Source organism: Gastrolobium bilobum, unplaced genomic scaffold (assembly GCF_033153095.1).
Source record: "Gastrolobium bilobum isolate Gb01-03AN ecotype WA unplaced genomic scaffold, APGP_CSIRO_Gbil_v1 utg441, whole genome shotgun sequence".
In the NCBI taxonomy this organism is placed as follows: Eukaryota; Viridiplantae; Streptophyta; class Magnoliopsida; order Fabales; family Fabaceae; genus Gastrolobium; species Gastrolobium bilobum.
In genome coordinates, this window is record NW_026897808.1 from 157,962 (window position 1) to 173,979 (window position 16,018).

General features: G+C 33.8%; 1 protein-coding gene across 3 annotated transcripts; it reads right to left on the bottom strand.

Moving 5' to 3' along the window:
- Positions 1 to 5,210: 5,210 nt before the first annotated feature.
- LOC133310479 (probable amino acid permease 7) lies at positions 5,211 to 14,102 on the bottom strand. 3 transcript variants are annotated; one of them, XR_009751463.1, is made up of 8 exons: positions 13,885 to 14,102; positions 13,567 to 13,800; positions 13,357 to 13,450; positions 13,058 to 13,272; positions 12,656 to 12,789; positions 12,320 to 12,547; positions 5,931 to 6,018; positions 5,211 to 5,410 (listed from the first exon to the last, which is right to left on the bottom strand). XR_009751463.1 is itself a non-coding variant. In XM_061511411.1 (7 exons), exons 1-7 carry the CDS (start codon positions 13,961 to 13,963, stop codon positions 6,004 to 6,006), a joined length of 999 nt encoding a protein of 332 aa, XP_061367395.1. In that variant the 5' UTR covers positions 13,964 to 14,102; the 3' UTR covers positions 5,658 to 6,003. The 3 variants fall into 3 exon arrangements, 2 of the variants coding, with proteins under 2 accessions (XP_061367395.1, XP_061367394.1); XM_061511411.1 differs by lacking the exon at positions 5,211 to 5,410 and having other exon boundaries at positions 5,658 to 6,018; XM_061511410.1 differs by lacking the exons at positions 5,211 to 5,410; positions 5,931 to 6,018 and adding an exon at positions 10,493 to 11,146.
- Positions 14,103 to 16,018: the final 1,916 nt, after the last annotated feature.

Genomic DNA, 16,018 nt, shown 5'->3' on the forward strand with positions numbered 1-16,018 from the left:
ACATCCTTGCATATAGATGAAGGCTACACTTATCTCCAGTAGCAGTAACCACTTTAAATGGGGGAGAAACATCATACATGGGTAGATGCAGGCTTACGATCATAAAATTCGAGATACAGGAATGCGTGGCTTCTGAATCAAACAGAACAAGAAAATCAAAACCATTAATATAGATCGTACCTTTTACCAAATTAGGTAATTTATCCGCCTATTGCTGAGTGAAAGCATAAACCCGTCCCACGGTCTGAGACTCAGGGACAGCTGGAGTAGGAACTGTAATATTTTAAAATAATAATAATAATAATAATAATAATAATAACAATAATAATAATAATAGTTAAAAAAGGGAGAGAAGAAATTAAATTAGATTACTACGTTTCAAGCATTTACTAAAATAAACTTCCGTGGAAAGAAATTGGAAAATTGAAGCTCATTTGTAATAAAATGTTTTTATCTCAAACAACGGATCATTCTAGATAGGCAACGTGTAATAAAGATAAGATTGTTAAGATTTTTTGTTATATGCAATGATTACCTTATTAAAATTTAGTTAGATTTAAATGAAACTTTAGTTAGTTTAGTTACAACCCAATTAGATGCAATGATTAAACTAGTCAAATTAGTCATTACACTTGCCTATATATATATATATATATATATATATATATATATATATATATATATGCACATATGTATCAGAAGAGAAAAGAACGCAGAAGTAAAGAAAAGAACACAATAAGAAAGTAAAGGAACAGCGAGAAAGAAAGGGAGAGGAGAAGAGATAGGAAGGTAATGTTGAGAGATAAAAACTTTCTCCCATTGCTCTTCTTTTTACTATTTATTTTAAAGATTTTTTTATAGTACCGTTACTTCGCCAATTTTTTTTCTTAAAATTCTTTTCTACTTGATGTTATTCTTACCTTTAGCTTTATTATTTAATTCTAAAATTCTTATTTTTATTTTTATTTTTAAACAAGTCGATTATTGATTGATGAATTATTTGGTACCAAATAAATATTAAGAGAATGTGTAAACTTTAACTGTATCTTACTGCTGTGAACTGACCCACAAAAGTTTGGGATCAGATAGTTAGGGTAAGGGACGCCTTATCATGGCTTGAGCTCCGCCATACAGAACTTTTCACATGCAGAGACCCACAAAGTTGGGCATTTAATTAGCTTCAGTTAAATGTTACACAATTTATTATTTATCTTTATTCCTGAAATAATTTTGTGAACTCACTTGAGAGAATGATATATTTTTCGTTAATACGGCTGGAATGGTTATAGTTATAAAACTTCAATATTTCTGAGAATTCTCTCACGCTTTATTTGCTTTGCTAATCTTTCCAGATGCATAACTTGTCTTTTTACGGAGAAGGATGGAATATTACTGTTTATTTTTATAGTGACCGTTGGAAATACTATATTGTGATGGGAAATCAGGGAGCTGTAGCTGTATTTTATCCTGACAGGGCGGAGACTTATGGGTATACTTTTGACTAAACAAGGATCATGTACTAGTGTGTGACTGGAGAATGTATATATATATATATATATATATATATATATATATATTTATATGTAGTAAAGTAATGTAATCTCACATAGGATGTAGGACTAATGTAAAATAGTGATGTAGGTTAGGAAGTAGACTAAAAAAAAAAAATTATATGTAGATTGTACAAGGTTTTGTATGAATCCACATCCATGTCAATAAAATGAAGGATGTTAGTTCTAGTTAATTAATTTTCTTCACATGCGTTAGCACCCACAAGTAATTTGTTACGTTTTTGTTTTGTTCTATGATGTGCCTCTGCATGTGATGTTTTCCAAGCCAAAAATAATAAGAATTTAATCATAAAAGAACATTTTCTGTATATTAATTGCTTTTATTATTTAGTTTTTCCATTTCAGTTTATTTCTCATATTTTTTATAATTTTTACAGGTTAAAGCAAAAAGAAATAGAAAATTGCGAAAAATTGAGAAAGGAAAGTGGCGCTACTCGCGCCAGTTTGGCGCTGTTGCAGCGCCGACTTTAGCAAAGCAGTACAAAGACCAGGGAGTTGGCGCGGGTGCAACGCCAGTTTGGCGCTACTCGCGCGAGAAACCAACTTAGTGTAACATGTTGGCGCTGGTGCCACGCCAGTTTGGCGCTACCCGCGCGAACTTCAGCGTGGAGGCAAAATCCGAAATTAAAAAGGACGTTGTGAGGGCTTTTTCAGGAAACTTTTTGACGACAGAGCAAAACAAGGATTCGTGAAGGAGGAGAAGAGCATAGGATTGTTCTTAGTTCCTCATTGTAATTACATTCTTCATCTTTATCTTTTATAATTTTATGTCAGCTATGTCTATGGCTGGCTAATTTTCTTTTATTGTAGTTAGGGTCACAAACCTATGTGAACCATTTTTACGTTGGATTGATTATTTTTGCTCGTTTATTTTAATATATTTTATTTTTACCCCGTGCGTATTGATATTATTTCTGTTAGACTTGATCAACCTAATAGGAGATAATAATTTGGAAATTAGGGCTCGCAATAGGAATATTGGGGTTTTTGATTCTGAAAGGGGGTAAAGTAACAATTTATGCATGCTCTAGGGATAGACTTGTGTGAGTTGCAGTCGTTTGATTTATCGTGATTAATGCTTAATCTCATGCGGGGTTGCTAAGGGATTAGGATTTCAATTGAATTAAAGGGTTAGATTGCCAAGGGATTGAGATTTAACTAATTATTTTAGATGATAATTTGTCTAAGTTATTGAATTGAATGAATGTTGTCAATCAATCCAAAGTTTAAAGTGGGGATCATATGGTGTGTGTACCTTAGCTGCAATGCTTTTTATTATTCTATCAAAAATCCAGTTTTATTTTTACCATTGCTTACTAAATTGAAAATTCTATATTTTAAATATTTGTCTTTATTTTACCATCAATTCACTATTTTCCAAAACAACCAAATTTTCCAACTTAAGAAGACTGGTTATTGTGGTACTTGGTTTACAATCCCTGTGGATACGATACTCTACTTACTCATTATATTACTTGTGCGATCGGTACACTTGCCGGTTAGCATCATTCTACTATTCTTTTTCTATTAGCTATGTTCATCTCCAGTTAAAAAAAGAAAGATAGAAAGACAACGACGATGCAACCTGCTAGCATAATGGTATATAAAAAAAATAAAGGAAATTAACTTTAACAAAAAAAATGTTTTATTAATATTAAATATTCTATACTACGATATATATAAATTTAAAAGCAAATAGATGGTAGCTTCATTGCATCTGTGTATAGATGGTAACAATGATAATTAATTTTTTTATTATTATTAATACTTTTAATGTCATCACTATTATTAAAATGAAGGATGTTACAGGAACCATCTGAAGAGGTGCAGCCCAGATCTCCCTCTGAAGATAATCTCTGGAATAGCGACCAGTCTTACCACATTTATAACAAATAACTTGGCCGGTAGCACACAACCCTCTCTGCTCCCTACCACAACCAGTACACTTTGGAATCGGTGGTCTCCCAAAAGAACCAGTTTTCTTGAATTTACTACCTGGTTGCTTCACCTGCAAGTTCTTATTCTTATCTTCAGACTTCTTTTCCTTCCAATAATTAGAACCACTAGATTTTCTGGAGTCAGACTCTTTAGCATTTTTGTTCTTTCGTCTCTTGTGGATATCCTTAATAGCCTTACATTGATTAATCAAAGTCGAAAATCTCTGGAGCCACAACCTGCAAGACTCTCAGCAATTCCTTCATTCAATCCTCTCTGAAATTTTGCAGCTAAAGATTATGAATCTGGCATAGCTCTCCTAAAGTGAGCATACTTAGCCAGCTAATTAAATTTGGTCAGATATTCATCAACAAACATCTCACCTTGCACAAGATCATTATATTCACCTTCCTTCCTTTCCCTAGCATCTTAGGGAAAGTACTTGTCAAGAAATTGTCTCTCAGACAAAAGTCATGTGATGTCAAATGCCTGCGACTCTAGTGGACGAGAAATATTCATCCACCAATCTCCTGCATTACCTTTCAGCATATAAGTGGCATATAATAGCTTTTGATGATCCCGACATTCTATGACCCTGAAAATTCTCTCTAAATCCCACAGCCAAGTAGCAGCAACAACAAGGTCATAACCACCCTCAAAAGTATGCGGCTGGTGCTTCCTAAAAGCATTAACATTCTCTTTCTGGCCTCAACATTATCTATTACCACAGTATGAATTGATCGCTTCCCTGTATGAGTAGTAGCACCACCATGATGACAAGCCTCGTCCTCTCCATCCCCATGCTCTACATGAAGAGTATATGGAGATGGAATGGGTGTATGTGGTAGACGGGGTGGTGGCGGTGGTGAAGACTGGTTCCCCGCTATACCATCCCTCATGGCTATTAACTCAGCCATCATCTGGTTCATCAAAAGTTGATTGGAAACAATTACATATTGATTTGTCTTCATTAAAGTCTCATTAGCTTGCTTACTAGTAGCCAACTCCTGCTGCACTCTAGCCAAAGAAATAGCTATAGGATCAGGCTGTCCTGATGTGGCCCCAACATTACTCTAGGGTCTCACCAAATCAGCTAAGGTAGGATTTGTATGATCGTCATCTGTTGTCGGAGGTCTCCTAGGAGGAACCATGACTCTGCACATGTTATACAAAGGAATGAGTTGATCAGACCCACTCTAAGTGGTTACACATGCATTATCGTAGTAAAACCTAAAAGTCACTCGTAAACAACACAATTATTGTAATATATCAAGGAATACCCTTTTCAAAGCTGCTATGATACCATAAAATGTAACACTTCATCTGCAGCCGGTAATTAACATTCATATGATAATACGCGTAACATACTTTATAAATTAAATGTGGAAGCTAACTAGTTAACTTTCCCCCCCTTATGTATTGCAAACTTTACACATCAATGGCCAAAATAAAACGGACGACATTTCGTGTGTATTTTGGACCTCTGGGTTATTACCCATCATAAAATTTTCACCTGATTAACATGTCAAATATACCTCAAGCCTAACACAACATAGATAAACATAATGCCCAGCTATCCAAGGCTTAGGCTATCTCAAAATCATACTATCTCAAAATAATGTCCATGATGTTACTTATATAATTACATCAAATAAACAAAAAAAATGCAATTAAATAAGTAATATAGACCTGAGCATGCATCACTAACAACATATACAAACTATCGACATGTCATAGACACTCCCTTTGCTCTCCAAAAGAATAACATGGTATATATACATATCCAAAATAGGACCCTGTCAAGTATATATCAAAATAACAAGCTAATCCTGATTATCAGGTTAGGTAATATCTCTCCTCGGGCCTCTTGCCATGCGATGCTTCAGTACCCTCAGCTCCTGTACCTAAAATGATAATTCTCATAGTGCATCAGCATATGTATGACAATGCAGTGTGCAAATAATACAGTGTGCAAATAATAAATCCTACTGGCTAGAGAATATAACAAATATGCATTATACAAGGAAACACCGTCTTGCAACATACTGTATGAGGAAAGACTGTCTCATACTATGCATAAGGAAACACTGTCTTATGCCTCACACAAGGAAACACCGTCCTGTGTGGCATATAAACATATATATACATATATATACAAGTAACATATAACAGATCATTTTCAACATACATATCAAAGAACCATCCTCCCTCAAAGTCTAGTGGAACAAACGAGGGATTAACCCCAAGGACCGAAAGCTTACCTTGATTAGCTCTCAAACCTAGCCTTTTTCCAAGCTAAGTAAGGTCCACGAGCCAACATAATGCTTTATCAATAATCACAACACATATTTCAAGGTGAAGATTATCACAATTAATCACATATTCATTATATAAGTCTCATGTCAAACCATTGTTGATACTTACCTTAATCCAAAACAATCAAGAGCTTTGGTCAATGTCCATAGCTTGATCTAATCCATGCTCTTGCTCCACTAGTTCACTTGATTTCACACTATAACCAATGAACACATATCCATCAATATTCACATTTATAAACTCAACGTGAATCCTACACAAAACCAAGGTTTTCACACTTTAATATCACTTGATTTTGAGTCCAATTTATCAAAGTGTTCTAAATGGCGATTTCATAATTTTTCCTTTTACGGGAACTAATCCCAAGCATGTTTAACAAAAGGACTCACATACAAATCACCCTCAAACTACTCAAGCCATCAAATTTTCGAAATTGAGATATAGCTAAAAAAACCATGATTTTCTATAATGAGCTAAACGGTGATTTCTTTTGTTGTCCTCTCACAAGATGCATTTCTAAGCATATTTAATAAAGGACATCATATACAAAATAACCTCTAATACATCTGACCATCAAATTTCGAGTTACTATTCATATAAAACCTAAGATTCTTGAAATTCCATAATAATGAGATTTGAGTGGGGGGAAACTTACCATAATTCATCATAGATTGTTGGAGAAAGGAGACTCCAAGCTCCAATGCACTCAAAGCACCCAAAATCCTGAAAATTCTTCACTAACTCGAAATGGAAGAGGTGAAAAATCTCTCTCCACAATGAACCCCAATCGAAAATAAGCTATGGGTTAGAAAGAGGAGAAGTTTGACACACTTTTGGCTTTAGAACCAAGTTATTTGGAGGTCTCTAGCTCTTTCTATGATTTTTAAAAAATTTCCAACTTTCTTGCCGTGGAGGAGGGGCTGCCGTCGGGTGAGGAAGATAGAAGTGAGAGGGTTGAAATGGTTTATGATACTTTAAGTGAGTTGTATTCACCAAGTGGATACACACTTATCTATCTCTCTCACTTAACTCTCATTCCAACTTTACACATTAGTCTAAAATATTTTTTTGGTAATATTTATAATTTTACTGTCATTTTGTGGGTAACTTTGTTTACCCGCATTTTTACCCCAATAATGTCATTTTTAACTCATTTTCACTATGTGGCTTTAATCTTTTCATCACTACTCTAATTAATTCTTCATTAATTATTATTATTTCATAATAATTTCATAGACTCCGTAATTACCGGTTAGGTCATTATAATTTCCAAGTAAATGTTCTTTTCCCTGGTCCTCTGTTTCTTTTTCTCTTAACGTTGGTATATTCTTTATAGGTTAATCAGTACTACCCACCCCTTCTCAAATAAATAAACAAAAAACAGAATGAGAGAGTTTTCTTTGGTAGATAACAATTCTAAGAAAATGATAAAACCCAAATGAATACCATGAGACAAGTAAGACACTAATTAAGCAAGGCATTTCCATTTGTTGGTTACCAAAAATTCTAGAATTAAAAGACTGTAAATTTGAGCTAATGTTTGCTAAAAGAATTTAGAACCGAACAATATTGTGTATAGAAATGAATCTCGTCCATCTTCAAAAGAGATGCTTACTAGATGAAGACCCCAAATTATATATTAGAACTAAGCTTCTTGAATAGGCATTAGGTATATTATTATTATTTAGAAGGCATTCTTTTGGATAGTTATTCAATCAGATAAAATAAGATTCATTAAGAGAACTCACGTAATAAGTAGTACCAGCGAAATTTCCAGGTATAAGTTTGATTTGCATGTCAATCTTGTCAAAACGATATTGATTCTTAGATTGAAAGCCAAAGCCAAAAGCACTTTCAAAGGACAGAGTAAGAATCTGACCATTATTCATAATCTTACATCTGCCACCTCCCCAAGTGATATCAACATCTTGGTAGAAGTTGCCAGCAAAGGCAACCATGGAAGGTGTAGAGATTAGAAACGCTATGACTAGCACAAACAATGTAGTAGTACAAGGAATAGAAGAGAAAGTAGCCATTGGACAACGGGTAATGTTGCAGTGTTTGCTGAATATGTGTTTTGTATGTGAGATAGAATTGGCATTTGGTGCATAAACTGATGAGAAAGTAGGGGTGTTCGCGGTTTGGATTGGATCGGTTTTGAAAGTAAAAATCATCCGATTCAATTCCTTCGGTTTGATCATGTTATCATCCATTCGGTTTGGATTTTTTTTCAAATCCGATCCGATCCAATCCAATTTTTTCGATTTGGATTGGATCGGTTTTTGGTTTTTTGAAAATCCTAAAATTTGTTTCATGATTATTGTGCAAATAACATATTTTGTATATATTAGCTTTGTAATTTTTTTTTTGAAATACAAAAGAATCAGTAAACGAAGTTTTTTTTTGGCAATGAGATGTAAAGCTCTACACAGATGAAATTTTGTTGATGAGATGGATTAGATTTTTTCTTGGGTTTAGTTGATGGGTTAATGAGTCTTGCGTTTAGAAATTTTTGTGGACTATGATTGGGAAAATGCCTAAGTAGGTAGAGGGGAATTAATATATTGGATCGGTTTGGATTTGATCAGTTTTCATCAATCAATCCGAAAACCGATCTAATCCAATTAAAATTTGCGGTTTTTTTTTCGGTATTTGATTTATTCGGTTATCGGTTTTTCGGTTCGGTCATCGCGATTTGAATTGGTTTGGATCAGTTGATGAATATCCCTACGAGAAAATAATTTGCAGCACGTGGTATTATTGATTCCTAGTATTGATCTATATACCTATATTTTTTCTTCAAATTTTTGGGGGTGCAGCCACTAACCCTAGCCCCCCATAGGTCCACCCCTGGTCCCATTCATTTGGATAAGAATAATTCCCTTCATGAGGTAGGATGTAGAACTTTTTGCCATTAATCCCAAGTGGTTTCATTTAGAAATCGAAATAGAGAACTTTGACAACCCATTTATTAGGTGTGGCACCCTTAAAATTAATTTTCTAAACAACTTAAAAAAAAAAGTGTGCATAATTCACAATACCTTAGTATAATTGCAAGCACGGAAAATTTTGTGACCTAGACTACATGTGCAAGACCCATTTAAAAATTAAATAAGGCATTAAGCAATTCAACAAATCATCTTGGTATATTAGGAAATATTACTCACACAAGCTATTAATGACATATGACAATGATAGTGTGACAAATCGTTTTCCACATTATCATTTAACAGAAACATGTTAAGTCAAAGAACTAAGATTGATCACCTTTAAATATCAAAGGACAACAAAGCTAAATCCAGAATAAAAAGGAACATAAACAAAATTTTATATATTTATGGAGAACAAAAGCATATTTAATCATTCTTTTAAACTACCGGCGAAACAAAACAAATTTGAAACACAGTATTTTTTTCTTTTTCTTTTTGGTAGTTTTAAACATAGTATTTCATTGTAACACAAAAATTGTTGTTTGGGGCCTACTCAATGTTTAAGTTCCTCATCATATTGTTTTATAAATCCCTGTAAAAGTGGGTAAAAGAATGAAGGTAATTTTTTTTTTATATATGTATATATGTACTAATCAGTATTCAAAGTTTTAATAGCCTCAACTAACTCGATTTATTTTTTTGGTAATTAACTAATTCAATTTTGAGTTTGAGCCTCTTCATTTTTTCCAAAAATTACGACTCACATAGGATGTAAAGATATTTTAATGCAATAATGAAATGGTCCTTGCCAATAACTAATAAAAAAAGGGAGGAAAAAATCAAATAGCATAATACTTTCAAATGATTGGTGTAATAATTATGTATTACAATTTAAGTACTATTAATAATGATACTTTATTTTAATCCTTTAATGGACATAGTTCCTAAATAGAGAGGTTTTTCATTAGGAGTTCTCTGTAATTCTAGGAAAATATATGATATGATATGATAACTTCTTCAGCAGGCCCAACAAATTTGGCTGTCTAATGTTCTGACTTCAACGGTAATGTGGGCTCAATTTAGAACAAAACCCAAAAATGTTTAAGTATTACGAGTTGGTTTTAAACATAGTTTGAGTTCTTCAAATCAGGGTTCTCACAAGAGAGAATTAATTTCTTTAATAATTTGGATTCTATTAAAAAAAAAATTATAGTTCTTTGAAAGCAAAAAAGTGTCTCTACACACGCCTCCCACCAACTTAAAATTATAGTTCTTTAATAATTTTTTTCACTTTTCTCTTCTCTCTCCTCAATTTCTCTTTCACTCTCTCTCCTTCACCCCACCCAATAATCCATGGGCCTGGAGCGCCAAATTTAAGCTCCAACTTAAGAATGGTCAAAAAGCCTTTTTCATGAAAATTTAGGAGCATATTGTTTCTTCCGTTGTAGAATATAATAAAAGAAAAATTTATTTTTTATATACACATAAAAGTGTGGGGCCTATCTGGATCCATACGAAGAAGAAAGAAAAAAAAAGGACTCCACACACTTTTATATATATATATGTAAGAAATGAATTTAGCGTTTATAACATGATAAACAATAAACCCAAAATTTATACATCTTAAAGGTATGTTATATGTGTTTTACACGAACAAGAATGATTAAGTAGCATAGATGAATTCTCATGTTAATATACTTATGCTATACCGCTTTCATTCATATAAATACATTACTTGGGTTTGAACTTTAAATTCTAGGCCTTTACAATAGTAATTCGTTATGCACAAATAACACAAACTACTGCCTTGTTAGAATTTGCTCTTTTGAAGGGTATTCTTCACAAAGCATTACTTATAATTCCATGACTAGTACCTTATTATTCACTTCCAGGCATTAACATGAAACTGAATTACATGAAATACTACGCAACCAATCTACAAACTCAAATGAAGTAAGCATTACTCAGTGGTATGCCATAAACCTTTAACTTTCAGCTAAGTTTCTCTCTTATGATTCCTTCAATTGATCCCACCAGGCCTACTATTGTTGCAAGAAAGCAAACAAAGCTAAATGTCCTTAGAACAATCCATTTTCTAGTCCAAGCTTCAACTTTGTTCAGTACAAAGTGCATCTCTACTGGGAAATATATAGCCAATGGCCAAAAGATTATGGCTCCTAACACTCCTAGAACAAGGTTGAAGTAAGGAAACAGGATTGCAAATCCAACGGTTGAAATCACATAGGCTGTTCTAAAACAGAACCTGAAAAGATTTAGCTTAAAACCAGGCAATAGAGGCAGTTTCAGTTTGTGGAAGTTATTCACAAAGCCACTATTGGGGAATTTTCTAGAACTCCATCTATCAACAGCACTATATATTGGCTGACTGTAAATCTGATAAGACCATGTACATGAAACACAAATATGTACTGTTAGGTAACATGAAAAGACAGTGAAAGAATATATTCACAGGTAGCTTGAGCATATTGCTAGAAAAATAATTTCACTACAGGTATTGTTGAATATGGAGAAGAACTCACTTACAAACAAAAATTTAGTTTTTCTTTTTTCTTTCTTTTGTCTTCTAATAAAGATATTGAAACAACTAGCTGTGCAAAGACATGATAAATAACTCAAAAGGAAAAGATAGAAAGGAATTACTAGAAAAGATACATTAGGGAAAATTCAAAGGAGGTATTTTTATAATATTCACTCATTACCATGTTGTTTTGGTGTCACTAGAGATTTTTATATTCAAAGGAGAAAAATTAAACCCTTATTATATATGTGCTAAGAACATGGTACATAGTTGTACTGTTGGTGTACATAAGATGTGTCCCATGGAGGGTGAAATATGTTGATATAGGGGGTGTCCATAGTGACAATGGTAGAGACCAAGTACTAGTGAAGCTTCCCATAGTGCATAGGGGGGGGGGGGGGTGTATGGCAAGGTTGGCTCAACCATGTGGGCAGAGTAACAGCATAGTAAAGAGTGGGGAAGATCCCCTCTCCGTGTGTGAGAGGGGCATTTAGAGAGGAGCCTCTTCTCTCGCCTGGGGGCTTGAGCTGGTCCTCTATGAGCTGTCCTAAGCCATGTCTTTGTCTTTGGACAAGACATGCTGCTCCTGTTAGTATACAGGGGCAGCTGTGCAGGAAGGGAAATGTTCCAGTGGTGAGCCTCTATGGCTTATCATGGGTGCCCTCTAGAAGGTTCTAGATGTGGGCTTAAGAGATTGGACTCAACTGGTGGGCCTGAGGTGTGGATCCGGAACAATAGTAAAACAAGATGATTGTGTTGCTGCTTCAAAGGTTGTTCTTCAAATATGTTTTGAGTCATATGACATCAGAACTATTTTCCATCTAAATCCCTTTTGATGTATTGATTTATTATTTTATTTTTTACCTTGTTGGCAGGTTAGCTGCCTGATGCAATTTTACTTTTTGGAGTAATAATGAGGTTTCATCAACTTGACATTAAGCAAATACAAAAAGCACTTCTTATGAGCTATCATAAGTCATGGTTTTAGTGTAAACAAAATTAACTTTGATAAGTAAGACTAGTAGTACCTGATATCCTCCCACCAAATGAAGAATAATGCAAGCATTAGCAAAGTCAATAAGCCAGTAAGGCTCATAAAACCCAAAACCAGTTAAGAGGTTTCCTGGTGTAGCATTTCCAAAAGCTGCATATCCAAAACATCCACAGCAGAGGTAGAAGAATGTTGTAATGAAGATTGCAATCATGGAGGCCTTTTTCATGGTTTGGTTTTCTGGTGGAGGAGACTCTAGAGTGTCCTTTTATCAACAAAAGTCAATACTTTGTTTTAGCTATACATTTTTTTTTAATTCTTTTCCTTACATCACCCTCTACACACCCAATTTGAATAAGAAATGTTAAGTTACCTGTATCTCAAGAAGGATAATAGAGTATGGATAAGCAAAGGCAATGTCACCAAGTGCTTGGAAGATTAACCATATTTTGTCAGCAATATTAGCAGCTGGTACTCCTGTTATGCTCCCCATAATTTTTCCATTTTCTGCAAGTACAACCAAAGTCCTATGAATCATTGTACTCCTTCTGCTCTCTGATTCTAAGTAAATATCATATTATAGTTTGTTTCTTCACGCATAATTCAGCATTTCAACTTTTTGGCCTTCATCGTTTTAACAATATAGTAGCTTGATATGGGTTTTAGCCTTTTAGGACAGTAATATTTTTCTTTCTTCCTCTTGTTGCTTTAATCATCAGAAAGCTTGAAATTGACAAATAAGCTGAACCTTAAATTGACAGAAAATGAATATTACCTATGACTGTTGCTATGCCAAGTCCTAGTCCAATGAAAGAGTATGTAAAGGACATAAGTGCAGCAACAACTGAAACCCATGTCATGTTGTGGAGATCTGGTATGAATGACATTACAACCTGAACAAGTCCAAACAGCATCATATACAAATTACCCCCATAACCACAAGGAGCCTGATGCCCTTCCTTGTGATAACAATTTGATCTCAGAATCGCTCTGTATTAGTAGAATAAACATGTGTCATTCCCTTATGGCCAAAATTATAATAAAAAAAATAAGCCAGTCTCTTTAAAAAAGTACCTCAAACTATTTGCTGTGGTAATTACATAAGCGATACTAGTCCCATACAAGGTCAAAAATTGAAGGAAACCAGCCAAAAATGTCCTTCTCTTACCTGAACTAACACTAAATGCAATTAGAAGTTGTTATAATTATGATGGTAGTTCATGAAAAGCATATCAGTGTTTGGCTACACTGATTCTACAAGAGAAAGGAAAAATAGTTCACTACCAAGATTGACCCTAACAGCATCCATGTAACTGTAGTTTCTTTTCCCAGTTACAGGATCAGGATTTCTGTAACAATCAGACATGAGGAATGAAGAAATATAGGTTACAATTGCAAAACAAAGCAAGGCAACTGGCCCCCCAATCCATCCTAATTGAGAAGTACTCCATGCAAGAGACAGAACACCAGAACCAATAACAGCTGTGATGATATGAGCCACAGCACTCCTTAAAGTTCCTGGCAGAATTTATGGCATAACCAAAATTAAATTCAAATTCAAGTATATGAAAATGGATTGGTTATGGTTCAAGAGAATTTTACCAGTCCTCTTGGCATGTCCATCATCATCATAATCACAGGAAGAACTTCTAGTTATTTGGAGGGAGTTTTTCACATCCATCTTTATCTTAGCATCCAACTCAATGAAATCTCATGGATTTTACTGCATAGTATAGAAAGGTCTAAGCTAATAACATTGAAGACAAACTGTGATGCATCAAGTTGAACTTGAAGTTAATGTCTATGTTGGGGAACTACATAATTTTGGTCTGCATATGACAAGCTAGTCTATGCCTATGGTTTATTTTATATGCAGTTTTTAAAACTGATATTTGTCCCTTTCTTGAAAGACTAGGACAACTCTACTAAAGGTAACTGCTTGAAAGGGAAACATAAGAGAAGTTAACAGTGTGCTTGTGTGGCTGTGTATTGTCAATGTGTCATTCTAAGTGGTTGAGAAACTCCAGCTTTTGGAAGGCATGTGTTTTCTAACAAATGTGTGTAAAAAGACTGCGTTACCAGCTTACTTGTACCAATGTTAATGATCTTGATTTCAATATAATTATATTGAAATAGGTAATAGGTACAACAAGATGCTAAGGCTGAAATAGTTTCAAAGAAGCTATATGAACCTGCATGAGGTGACATTATGAGCTGATTATTATATTAAGAACTTCCAAATAATGGTGGAATTTTCTATCAATTTTTTACTTTCAATATTACTTTATCATACCCGCCGGTTAACGAAGAGTGATTTTTATTTTTAGGATTTTATTAATCTCATGTTAAAGGAGATAAGTTCTCTCATGTCATAGAGACAAATTTGTGGGCTTCACCATCTAAAAAAATAAAAAGAAAAGAAAAGAAAAAAATAACACAATTATGTGTAGGAAAAAAAACTTATATCATGTGTCATGATAGTTTTTCACTTTTTTTATTACTTTATGGTCAAATAAAGTGGCTGGGTTATTGTGAAGTCTTCAAAAACCAAGGGATTGAAAATCATGTTTCTGACTTTTGAATTGTATGAGCATTCCAATTCTTGTTGATAGGACTTATACATCAAAATATGACTTATACTGTAATGACAAGTTCCTTTCAACTTTTCCTTATCATTTAGGCCTCTTGCGTCTAGCATCTTTCACCTCAATGAACAACAAGAACTTTTTCTATTCACATTACAGAATAAGTAGAACCATTGGAGTAAAAGCAACATCTTTGTTGAGTCAAATCTCGTTTTTGAAGCTAACCGTAGTATGATTGAATGGATTATCATGTGGCTCATCGTAATAGATAATCATTAGTGCATTTTGTAAGTTAAAAACTCAAAGTGTCTACCTATATGCTAGCTCACTACATACCAAAAAGTGAGTAGCGTGCTGCAAAAAAAAAAAAGATAGGGCTTTTTGACCGATGCAAAAGCACAAATATATCACCTATTTAATTATTTTGACAAACTATTTACTAACTTAACGTGCATTGAAGACACTGGCGGTCTGACTGAGCCACTTGTTTCATAGGTGGTGACTTAATACTAGTTAATTTTTAAAAATGGTATAAATTTTCTGTAAAAATTATGGTATAACCTTAGCACTAATTGAGTTCTTATAAATAATACATCATTGAAACTGGTTAAATTCTATGTGATTGGGTCTTTTAGCATCAGATGAGTTTTACTTCTGACTCTGCTACTATATAAAAAGTGTGTATTTAAGTCGCACATCATCTCCATGCATAATTTATGCAAAAATTAGTACAATGCAAGATTGTGGCAATGCATGTTCAAGTCACATGTAACTCATACGCGTCTTGCATGTGGCAAACATGTTTTTGTTTTTGCACAAATTAAGTAGAATTAAATATGTAATATGTCTTGAATTTTGCATAAAAAGGGTCAAACAGCCAGAAAACCGAAGATTATATACAAAATAATTTGAGAAAAGCGACCATCATGTAACATGAAACAAAATAATTTTTCCTGAAAGAAAAATGCATGAGTCCCATGTAATAAAAACAAAACAAAAAAGATCGGTGCGGAAACCAATGGTTTAGCAGGTAAAAATTTGTACATCATGTTATTTGATACTCATTTCTCCCAAATAATTTATAATTTTTATATTTGTTACGTTAGACAACATAACTCCACTTTCCTACACACACATCAAATATGTGAGAT

What these genes read in the sequence shown, in the direction of transcription:
- LOC133310479 (XM_061511410.1), bottom strand. Translation starts at nt 13,963, where the DNA reads ATGGATGTGAAAAACTCCCTCCAAATAACTAGAAGTTCTTCCTGTGAT. An exon ending in TTATCCTTCTTGAGATACAG is followed by an intron (nt 12,548 to 12,655) that starts GTAACTTAACAT and finishes TGTTGATAAAAG; the next exon opens with GACACTCTAGAGTCTCCTCC. An exon ending in ATTTGGTGGGAGGATATCAG is followed by an intron (nt 11,147 to 12,319) that starts GTACTACTAGTC and finishes TGGTCTTATCAG; the next exon opens with ATTTACAGTCAGCCAATATA.